The following is a 12072-nucleotide window of genomic DNA, read 5'->3' as shown; positions in this document are numbered from 1 at the left end:
CGAAGTTAACATCTTCGAGGTACCTCGAGCCGTAGCAGACGGGCGAAATTTGAAAAATGAAAGGTTAGTATCAGGTCGTGTGAAATGTAGAATGAGAAACAGGAATAACTGTCCGAAGAACATTTAGCGAAATGAACTTATTAAAAAATTAATCGACAAGATCTCTGGAAGACGTAGTAAAGTAAGAAAACTCACGAAATATTAATTGTTTCAAAGTGATCGATATTCTTTTAGCGATCACCGGAAACTTTTGAATGAAACACTTTTTAAAAAGTAACAACAGTATAATATCAAGTATATTTGTGTTTCTTGATAGAAACAAAACCTTGCCACTTGATAGATGACGTCAAACATTGCTCCGTGTTATATATCGACTTGATTTTATCGCTATGGAGACATTGCCTCTGAGCTAACCGGCGAAAGAATCATCTTATGATATAGGCTAGGAACGAACGAAAGAATTTTTTGTGAAAAGGAAATTATCGAACAAAGTGCTGACAAACACCGAACGAAATTCTTCCTCCATTTTCCAGTTGAACCTTCTACGGGAGATATATTTCTATGGAAAACTGTGGCTAAAATTACGTCTGTTATGCCAGAACAGGCCAAACACGGACATAAGCTTTGACGTTGTATAATAAGCCGTTGGTGGATCCGACATCGGTTACGTTGGATGACTCTGACAGGAAGCATCGTCTTTGATGTCGAATCCAGATATTACACGGAATCTAAATGCAGCCGTGGTAGAGTTTGCTCGTCATGAGACACCAGTCAACCTGCGGACGAAATCTGTCGGGACGAGGAGAGGCAGCTGCCGCGAAAAATGGCATAAACTCGTTTCAAACTTTATGTTTCCAACTGATCGATGAATTTTATTACCAGTCACCGCGCAGAGTTCGTAACCGAAAAATTCCGATCGAAGATTACCTGTCTTGCCAGCGACGACTCGATTTTTCGCTATTTTTCTCCGACGCGTAGTTGTTATCCGACCATCTGATAGTCGCAACGAGACTCCGTGTGCTCGAAAAATCAATTACGAAAGAAAGTCGACCAAAGAAACCTTAATTCCATGATCTTACTTGAAAATTCATAACCGAGTTCGATTTCATCGAAATTATTTCAAAGATGAATTTCTGTTCTCGTTCGGGATTTTTCTTTCGCTCGTGGTATTTGTACTATTAAATATCAGTATCACGAGCAGCAAGCAACGAAATGAATTATTGTCGAGAGATTGTGCAAACATTTGCTAACGCTCCATGCAGCTGCATTATTTTTTATTGTGCAACTGGTTCGTTACTTTTTCGATAGCTGCAATCCCACAATTTTGTCTGTATCCGATAGAAAATATTTGTCAATTACCCACTAGATTACACTCGCTTACCATTTCGCTCGATTCGATTTACATTTAATGGCGCCACGAACGATGCCTGCACCTGCGTTGCTGCAAAAATTTCTTTCATTATTGCTTGTAATTTTATGACATTTAATCGATTTTCCTATAATTTTTTTATATCCATGGTTTCCCTCCTTTGCAGGGTTTGTCTGTGAGATTGAAGAAAAGGCGTTTGTAAGCGCCAACGATGTGCTCGCGATCGGTATCCGCTGGAATGACCTTTTCGTCATCGTGTTCTATGGCTACGTCGATATCTGGCTCCGCCGTCAAATAAAAGATGTAAGGCACAGGCTCGGAAGAACGTGCATTGTCCCTCACGAAATCGTCAGCCTCCACCATTGCGAATTGGCTCCTTACAGAAGCAATCTTCGACTCGTCCACTGTAGTCCTGCCAGTCTTCGAAGCCGTTTTCTCCATCGTCTATAAAAATTTGCGAGAAGTTCATTGAAAATGAAAATCGAATATCGTCTTTGGACATAGATACGCTTTTTTAATATTTAACTTCTGCAGCAATTGAATTTTATATCGGTGCTCGATTACCAGTGAAAACGACGCAGATAAATCAGACGCGTCCCAAGTAGCAATTGAACGAGAAGTATTATTGAATCGTTTATTACTGCTCTTTTTCTCTCGATAATGGTGAATCAACTGGTGATCTTTCGATCATTTTTAACGCAATTGTATTTTTCTAACGTTAGATGTCTCAAGTTTGAACAAAATAAAAGAAATTTGTAATTAGTACACATGCCTCGTCGTTTCAGTTCTGTGCTAAATATCTCTTTAAAAATTACATGTTACAAATAGAAATTTTGTTTACAAAGAATTAGAGTTTGATTGAAATATGAGAATTCTTATTCTTTTGGTGGTACTAGAACTTTTTGATTTTGTCACTTAATTATTCGTCGTATATTTGTCCACTGTAGCTAGCACAAGTAACGTCTCTATAATGCTTCTCAAAATGTAAAAATAAGAAGAAAATGAATTTATTACACAACCGTTCTATGTTAAACGTTTTTCTACAACTATAAAAATCTCTTTCGTTCGCTAAAATAAAAATGAAAATTGAATTTGCTTATATTGAAATATAAAATTTCGAAGATAGCGGCAAGGTTAAGGGAAGAAGTTTTAGAAGACACAGCACGTTAATCCGATATTTATCAAGCTTGCCCGACAGAGAAGAGAGAGAAGGTAAAAAAGAATTTATCGATATACGATAAAGTTACCTAACTGGACGAATTAATTCGACGTTGATTAAACAGCTGATTCTTCATAATCGCTCGATTAAATGGATTACTTGCTGTAACAAACTACCGACCGTGGATCTCTCGTAAATAAGAAAAACGCGAACCTCTTCCACTCTCGGCCGTCAAACAAAAGATCGACTCGCACTACTTATAAAACGACAGATAAAAATTGTTTCGAGAGTTTCTCGCTTAGTCGAGAGTGTACCGTGTCGTCAGTTGCCTTGTAATTCACGGAATACGACCTCCGTGTCCGGTTATTGCGAACTCTTTCTACTTGTCGCGCAAAAAACTCGCCGCCTTGTGCGCCGCGTCGACTCTAATGGAGCTTGAAAACCCGACAAGAAACGAAAAATCAAAAGGCAGACGTTTCGAGTCGAGACACGAACGATACAAATTGGAAACAACGGGAGAATGCGTGAAAACATGGAACGAGGAATCAACAAGAACCTCTGGAACACAGGGATGTATCGAGCAAATACAACACAATGTACAGAGACAAAACAGTCCTTTCGATGCTTTCGGCAAAGCTTGACCGTGTTCGTTCTCGTTTTCTATCAAAAAAAAAAAAAGAAATGGTCCACTAACTGTTGATCGATCTATAAATTTTTACATCGAATGTTTTTCTGTGTAAACAATCGAGTTACGAATGGCATGGAACACAAATAGAAATGTGTTTCGCTTACTAAATATTCTAACGAGTACTTTACTCTGCTTTACATATTTTTCTATATCGTACGATTTCTATTAAGTTTGCACGCTTAAATTTCCCAAAAATGCACAAATCTAAGTAGTCTGATAATAACTGAACTACAAATTTTGAGGTGTATGATGCACATAGCACGAAATCTCCTTAGAAACACCCACAATGGAGAAGTTTAACGAACAATTGATCTTTCTGAAGATCAGTGCAACGTGAAAAAATGATTTCCTGACAGATTTTCCTCCAAATCAGTGCAATGTGGAAAAGAAATCTCCTAGCACCTCTTAACAATCTAGAAATGTAGCGGCAGTAAACGTACTTCTGCAGACACTGATACTTTTGACGATTCCTTCAATGGTTCCCTGGTCGACGTAGCTTCCTGTTCCTCCTGTTCCTCTCGTTCTTCCTGTTTCTCTTGCTCTTCCTGTTTCTCTTGCTCTTCCTGTTTCTCTTGCTCTTCCTGTTCCTCGTCGACCGTGACTGTTTGTGGTGCTGATTCATGTGGCGCGGTATAAATCGGGTCACCCTCGGACTTTTCATTCAAAGAAATCCCGCTGGATTTCGTGCCACGTTTCCCACTTCTCCTAGGCTTTCTACCCTTACGTGAAATCCGTACAGATTTCGGGCTCACTAATAGTTTTGGACGAGGCGGACCCTTCACTTTGCCAAACTTGTCCAAGCCTTGCACCAGGAACGTTGTTATCACCAATCTACCTCCAACTTCCTTGATTGCCTATAACGCAAAACATCTTTTCAAATTGTTCATTGCCTTTTACATAGTTCGCTCAACTTCGATTGCACGTGTATATTAAAATGTACAGAATCTATTGGGTTGGCAACTAAGCGATTGCGAATTTTGTCAATACCATCTAATGACAAAATCCGCAATCACTTAGTTGCCAACCCAATATATGAACTGTGCAATTTTCTTCGCAATTATCAAATGTCCGATTCTTTTAATATTTTGGCGACAAGCAAGAGACAAAAGGAATAGTTCAAGGTGTCATGGAGCTATTACCAGATCGGCAGTGTCCTTCCAATGCTTATAATAGGATCGGTAGATGGTCGCCTCGTGCGTAAAATTCTTTAGAAATTCTCTCATCTCTTCCTCGGTCCTCGGTAAGGGCAGTCGCTGCAAGGAAACTCCCTTTTTTATAACGGTTTACGGGGTGTAAACGAAAGTTTGGAAGTTAGGATGAAGAGCGACGCTGTTCACGGAAGGAAGATTGGAAAGTTTAGAGAGACTTTTGCTCGAACGATCGGTCTGATTCTTACGGGATTGCGAGAACTGGGCGTGATAAAGCTAAGCGCCTGTTATCTTTAATGACACCAGCAAAGCTCTTACTTCGAACGGCTCGCTGTCATCCTCTTCCTCTATTCCTGAATGCTCCCATGGTGTGCCTATGGGCCAAATCTTCGCGAATTCTTCTTCGTTTGATCTTTTCGCTGTTAACATTTCTCCCGATTTCGTTGGTGATGTTTCTTCCGATTCTTCTTTGAATGTTTCTCTCGATTTTGCTTCTATAGTCTCTCGCGATTCTGCTGTTAACGTCACATCTGTAACTGTTTTAGCCAGGGAAATTTCGCCCGTTTCCTCTATGGTTCCTGTAACAATGATATGAATGTGAAACGGAGGATGATGAAATGACAAGATACAATTTGATTGGAAAATCATATTAAACAATTATGTAGTACTGATTTTATTTTCTTTGTTATCGTTTTACGAGAATGTCCCGATAAGATTGATCTTAAGGAAATAATATCTATACGTGCAGTGAAACATTGGCAAAAGCCCAAACAAAGACAAACAGATCAGAATTATGCGAGATTGCGAGTATAATCTCTAAAATACACTGTAAGTAAGTTTTTATACAAATAATTGGAATTATTTTAGTTTTTGATAAACACTTTGCGTTTGACGATTAATTTCTCGTTAATTTATACACTCATTGTTGATACAAATCTAAACATAGCTAAAATGTCGAATTATTTATAAGCTACAGTATAAATGATCTTATAACTCACAGACGTTTCCTTGAAGAAATAATTCTCACAGTTTAATCGCGTGTTAATATCGCGTGTTAATATCGCGTGTTAATCATCCAAAATGAAGGACTTAGATTACGGTTTTTACACGGTATAAGCGGCAGAACTCGGTGGTACTCGTCTTAATTAAATCGCGACCAGCCCTTCTCCGGTTTGTTTATCGCGGTGAAAAAGTTGGACGACAACGGTGCTTTGTTTCGCCCGAACAGGGCGGGAAGAACAAAGAAAACTTCCTTCGTCCCTTCGAAACCGTTTATTCCTGGCGTTTTCGCCGTCCCATTGGGAGAAATTTAGTGCGCAATAACAGGTATACATTTAATAGAATTACCTATTAAATACAGAAAATTCTAAGATAAAGCCTGCTGTCTGGCAACAGCTTCGTATGCTACGTGACGTCGTAAAATCTGTTTAGGGCAGCGTAAAAGCACTACGTGACACCAACGCGAGGACAATGACCACACTTTTAGATTTATTTCGTGATAAGTGCGACGCCAACCACTACGGTATGCGTTTTCGGAATTACGGCTATCTCGCTCATATTTTCCCACTAGTTTTACGTTGCATTGTCCCGAGATGAAAACGAATGAAAGAAACACGGAACTCATAGACATCTACGATTAAGTTATTCTTCTTCTACCTTGATCGAAATCCTCGACTTTACGAGGAACTTCTTCTTCTTCCTGATCCGCCGCGACTTCGCTCGGCTCGATTCTTGGCTGGTATCCATCCTACCAACAGATAATTGAGACAAAGCATCGTAGATTTTTGGGGAAATTTAATAAGGTAAACGCGAACTGACCGAATAATTGACACACGCTACTGACTATGGGTATTAAGACGCTTTAGAAACATTGAGTAAGTCTGCAGATTTATCAAAATAAAATAAAATAATCTGGGAATTATCTTTAATTGTACTTGTATACGTAAGAATAATTTTCTAATTAAAATACGTTCGTCAAAAATGAGTTTGTCAAGTAATGAAATACTTCCACGAGAATCTGATACTATCAGGTTTGACAATTGCATGCGATACCTTCATCGTGATATACTCCTTTAAAGAGTAATTTAATCGCACCGTAATGTTCCATTATGCGTGGCAATGATAATTCCAAAGAATAGAATCATTGCAGTCGAATTTATTTCTAATTTTGTAACTAAAATACATCTCGCCAAAGTTAAAGGCAAGTGTACAGTTAGCGAAGCAGATCCTTTCGAACAATGGTGTATTATCATAAACTATCGTATATACATTCGTATACAAACAGATGTTGCTTCCCCTGGGCCCTGGCCTGAAACAATGCGAGTTAATAAATCTGTAGGACGCGAGAGAAAAGTTTCTACTTGCACGATAAAAACCGGTGAATGAAAACCGAGGAACTAGTTTTGCATATCGAACGGTTTGCCCTTTCATTTTCTTCAAAATTCCGCTTAACCCTCGACTTCGACGCGTATGATTCCCCCAGATTATGCGAAATCTCAAGCAAAACCTACCCTCAGCTAATCCTGAAGTTCGGCAAAACTTTAAACGCAGATGGTAGAATTATGGACTATGTCTATGAAAGTGATGTAATTTATAGCCGGTCGCAGGATGGAAGAACGCAAAAAGAAGAACGATTCGTTCGCCGTGACACGAATGGCTTGGAAGTTTGGCCCGTGCAAACAAAACGTCGCGCGATTAATGCATATTAAAATGAAAATTAAACTCGCTTATCTTCCTGCCAGCTGAGAGACGAGGGAAACGTGAGACGGCAACGGTTGCCTCGAACTGCATACATCGATCGGCGGACAGTTTAGAGTTACGTTGCAAATACTCGCTTTCGATTAGGCCGGAACTGCTAATCGTTTGCGGTTTCTGTTAATGCGTTTAAGCCAAAGAGCTCGATACAATCAATCCATGTTCTGTTTACGAGGTTATCTCGACGTCAATCAACCAGTCACGCGATCCTCCATGTTAAAATTCATTACTTTTACATTGACGTACCGACCTAATTTTAATACGTTCACCGTGGCCCTGACTTTTTCCACGGCCTGGCTTCTCTTATTAAAACACGAGCCAGCCCATTGCACTCCCGACTAAATATATTACAGTGAGCTACGATTCATCGTCCAACGTCCACCGTTTCGACTAACTGTTGTCCTCAAGGTCGACCGCCCCTGCGAAACGACACAGCGATATATACATATGTATGTATGCATGTGTGTGTGTGTGTGTATCTGTGACGTACAAACTTTTAAAACGACTACCTCGCTACGAAAAAGTCACTGGATACCGCGGAAACTAATATCATCTGCTATTTAATTATTCTAATTGTATTTATTTTTCACGTTACATTTTTTGTTTCTCATACGAGGAAACAATACTTCTATAAGTATTCGAATACGTACGTATTGTAGAAGACATTTATGCATATATCCATATTATGCGCGTTACGTAAAACGTATTAAAACTTCATTAGCAGTGTAATGAGACACGAGTAACACGATTACTTTGGTCAAATTTGAAACCGACCAGGAAATATAATACACAGTTTACAAAACATTTGCTGCGGACGTTCATTTAGCGAAACGAATATCGATGTTTATTAACATAATGGATAATTGAATGTTTAAATAGTATACTAAATATCTCGTAGCTTCTACAGTACATTCTCGTGTTTCAGGTATTAACAGTATAATAATAACAATCGTGTTTCGTTACCGCGCCAATGAAACTTCAAAATGTAGCGTATTACGCGTAATATATTCATGAACGGTGTCTACGAATATTCGTGTGTAGGAACACGAAAAGAAAGAAACAGAATTAAGTAATAAAAAATGACCGAAATTATGACATTTCTGCCAGACAGGCGACCGTTCTTAAACGCTATGCGGCGATAAGTTTCTATCTCTCCTCTTTGTCTCTCCATTTTTCTCTCGCCAAGTTACTCACAAGAACCATGTCGGGAAAATCGTGTATGTGTGTGTGTGTGTGTGGCTGTGTGTGTGCGATGGCCGAGAGAGATTTAAACGCATTCCCTCGCCGTTGAAGCATGCAGCGTCGTGTATAAATCTCCGGCAAACAGACTGAAAAAGCGCACAAACACCTGAGCTTCGAGACAACGTTGCCTTCATATCGTACAGTATAACGAAAGCTCAAGGTTAAGCGACTAGATGCGATTCGCGTAAATCACGCTCCTCCGTGCGCTTTAACTTCGCTAGGAACACGAGGAAGCTTTGACGAAATTAAATTTCCGATGTTTAGACGCGCCAGCGAATTGCCGATTCTCCGCAGTCGGCTTCTATCCATGATAAAGGGAATCGGAAAATTTGATAACCGACGATATTGTTTGGGGAGAAGATGAAATTTTCAACAGCTCCGCCATCATCGCCTGTTATAAAAAAAAAACACAAGTTCGCGTCGAGTCGATGAATTTTCATCGGGACAGGTATACAAAGTTTCCCGTACTTCATCGGCAATCTCTGCCGGGGATCGTCGTCCATCCGTTTCGATATGAACACGATAGCTAAACTTGTAATTTACGTTGGAAATTTGAAATTCGTCGCCGGAGCTACGCTCGCCATGTCGGAATTTCATTCGGCGAGCTTTCACGACTTTCCAAGGTATTTACGCTGGCTCGTAACGCGTATCGTTCGTTTAAATGGTTAGCTAGGCTTTTGTTAACGATACTTCTGCCATATCTACAGCGAAGATATAACCGATTCGTCGTATTCGCTTGGCGAACGTGCGACCAAACAACCTTATCTTTTTTCTGTCAGCTGGAAATTATCGAAGAACGATATCCAGACGAACTCGAGCTCTTGATCGATTCTACGAATGCGAGTAGTAACCTAGTACATTTTTCCAAAATTGTTCTCTTATTGGTAATTCCAATCGTAAGCAAACCTAACTCTGCTTATATTGATAACGACATTAAATTGCTATTGCTAATAAATCGAAGTGTCGAAATTTTGTGTTGAATAAATGTTGAATAATGTTAAACAATGTAGTGGAAATAATGGCTTTTGTATCTTGATTTTGATACGTGAAATTCAATTTATAAAAGGAATAAGTAACGTAGAAAGATAATGCATATAAAATGTATACTTTCATGAACGGTTATATTTTCACTGTAAGTAACTATGAATGAATTTCGGAATAGGATCCCCATTGCGTGTAATGGCGTCCATTTCTCATCGCCCTCTGTCCCATCGCACTTTGACATAAATATCTAAGATCGGTCTGACCCGGAACAGGTCGTTACACGGAACAAAACTTACCTCCTCCTGTTTCAAGGCTTCATCGGCCTTCTGCAATTCTTCCGCGAGCCTTATAACAAAATCGATGTGAGCACGTAACCACTTCTGCCATTCGTCGGCAATTTCCCCGATGTTCGTGAGCCAAATAGACCAGACACGCAGCTTTTCCGATGGTACGGCGTATATCCGCTCCATAGACCTCACCACGTCCCTGCCATTTCGACGCATTATGTCATTTCAATTTCTCCATAGTCGAAACGTCTATCTTTTGCCCCAGTCTCTATTTTGCAAACTCAGAAAAAATTTCTCGCAGCAAGAATCACCGAGGAAAAATTCCGTGCTTTCTCGTATTTTCAAAAAATCGTAACTTGAGATAAATCGATTCGTTCTTATATTCACGAGATCGACGTTATTTTCTCATCAATTGAATAATATTTATCGAATAATTGGAAAAATAATTGGAAAGGGCATGACGCAAATCGAGGGTCAAACAAATAAATTTGTGTTAGCGAGATATTGCGAAACTTTTTAGATTTGTTCTAAGAGGGAAAAAGTGTCCCTTAGCTTGAGGTGTCCGGATTACACAGTGGCAATAAATAGCAGTTCGAGGACCAAGTCCAAAGAATTGTGCAAACAGCGAAGCCAGTGCGAACTGTGTGGAAAGTTCGTATACAGGACGTTTGCTTCAAACATAGCGAAGTTTGCGTCAAACGAACAAATCGTGCTCTTCTCCCACAATACGATTATTTATCGCGTTCTTAATCTTTAATGTCCAAAGCCTTAAATCATTGCCGATAAATTATATAAAATTGTACACATGTATGTATTATATTTGTTGCTAAAAATGCCGATATTAAATCCAGCTATAAGTTTATTTGCCGATTAAAAGGAAATTTCATATTATCAACTGCTTTTACTGAAGAATGGAATATTCTGAATAAAACAGTTGAATACGGTCAATTTTTAGAATTGATTGATAAAATCAATAGTATAACAAAATGGGAGAAAAATTAATTAAGGCAAAAGAATAGCACGGGAATAAAGCTGAATTTTAATTTCCAAGGGAATGCACGAATTTCTCGACGTAGAACATAAAAATCTGTTTCATTAGAATTAAATAAAAGGACCCTGCTAAAAGAAGCTATTATATAATATATCGATCGGGAATTATTAATTTGACGTACCTTTAGAATAATGTCACACACACGCGCCCGCTGTTGCGAGCTATTAATTAATTGGATTAATTTTATAGTTAGAAAGTGAAACGAGTAATTCCGAAACACGAATTTATAATTCTTCGTTCAAATGAATTTCCATCGCTTTTAATGGCAAGAAAACTTTCCAGTTGCAGGAATTATTTCTACTAGAAGCAAGATAACACCAACAGAGGAAAGATCCAGAGAAGCAAGATTTCCTTTTCCACAAAAGGTTTTCGTTAATCTCGTTAACAAGGTCGAATAAAATTAAGCGATGAATATGACTTGATGAAACGTCAAATGACGGAGCAGGTAAGAATATTAACGCACCGATGACGTCAACAGATGAGAATAACTACATTTCAAAAATAGAAACGATCCTATTTATAGCGTTGCTCTTAAGAATGCAGAATACTTAAAAAGTGGAAAGTGTTATGAACGAACTCGTATCTTATCATCGAATAGATTGTTCGTCACACTGATTCAAGCTAAATAAATGAAACGTTCGCGGATAAAGTTGGTCAAATTAGGTTAGATAAAACATTGCACAAGTTTACTCAGCGTAACAACGTAGAAAGATGTTCGTACGTTCTGTAATTAGAAAGAATCCGTGTGAAATCGGCAAATGCCCGCGACGATTTCCTGTTTCTCCTAACAGCTTCGATTTGCGTCATACAACCTACACTTTAGACTAAAATTACGGTTCAGCGATCATGAAACTATTTCGAGATCGGATTCACGAGTAGCACGCACAAACGCCACTTTCCTCTTGCTGGTATTTTTCTAGGCCCTCAATTTCCACATTTGTCGGCTAGCTTACGAAAGTGCTCGATCGCTTTTACGAATATATCACGTGTGCTGTACGATACACTTTGAAATTTCACTGACGCCGTAACGAGACACGTCTGTCGTAATTATATTTATTTGTGACGAAATTTGATCTGAAATCTTAATCTGAAATAGAAATTGCAAAAGACACTGAAAACATATGTTCAATAAAAATTTATTGTACGACATAAATAGCCACTTTAGACATAGAACAAGCGTTACAAATGGCTCCATTGAATATTAAAGATTATTTAAACACTCTTGTAATCTCTGCGAAATATATGTGGATTTCCATTAAATATCTTGTAACTTTTATATACATTCTCGGATTCTTTTCAAATTTTTCCATTATAATGGTGGCAGTCGTGTCTCGTTATAGCACCACTGAAGTTTCGAAACGTTTTATATAACAACTTTCTGTGAGTCGCT

The 12072-nt window shown here is 38.7% G+C and overlaps 1 protein-coding gene across 1 annotated transcript in view; it reads right to left on the bottom strand.

Moving 5' to 3' along the window:
• Positions 1-553: 553 nt before the first annotated feature.
• LOC117231776 (troponin T, skeletal muscle-like) overlaps positions 554-12072 on the bottom strand; it is a 52084-nt gene continuing 40565 nt past the window's right edge. Inside the window, exons 6-11 of the mRNA XM_033490516.1 lie at positions 9641-9830; positions 6021-6111; positions 4683-4942; positions 4356-4469; positions 3657-4070; positions 554-1813 (exon numbers count right to left, since the gene is read on the bottom strand). Of these exons, the coding sequence (XP_033346407.1) occupies positions 1508-1813; positions 3657-4070; positions 4356-4469; positions 4683-4942; positions 6021-6111; positions 9641-9830 (1375 nt within the window). The 3' untranslated portion in view covers positions 554-1507. The remainder of the gene's footprint in view (positions 1814-3656; positions 4071-4355; positions 4470-4682; positions 4943-6020; positions 6112-9640; positions 9831-12072) is intronic.

The sequence above is a fragment of the Bombus vosnesenskii genome, unplaced genomic scaffold, assembly GCF_011952255.1.
Source record: "Bombus vosnesenskii isolate JDL3184/JDL3185 unplaced genomic scaffold, Bvos_JDL3184-5_v1.1 scf7180000013273, whole genome shotgun sequence".
NCBI classification, from domain to species: domain Eukaryota; kingdom Metazoa; phylum Arthropoda; class Insecta; order Hymenoptera; family Apidae; genus Bombus; species Bombus vosnesenskii.
The sequence above is the reverse complement of the archived record's forward strand: the minus strand, read 5'-3'. Positions and strand labels throughout refer to the sequence as shown.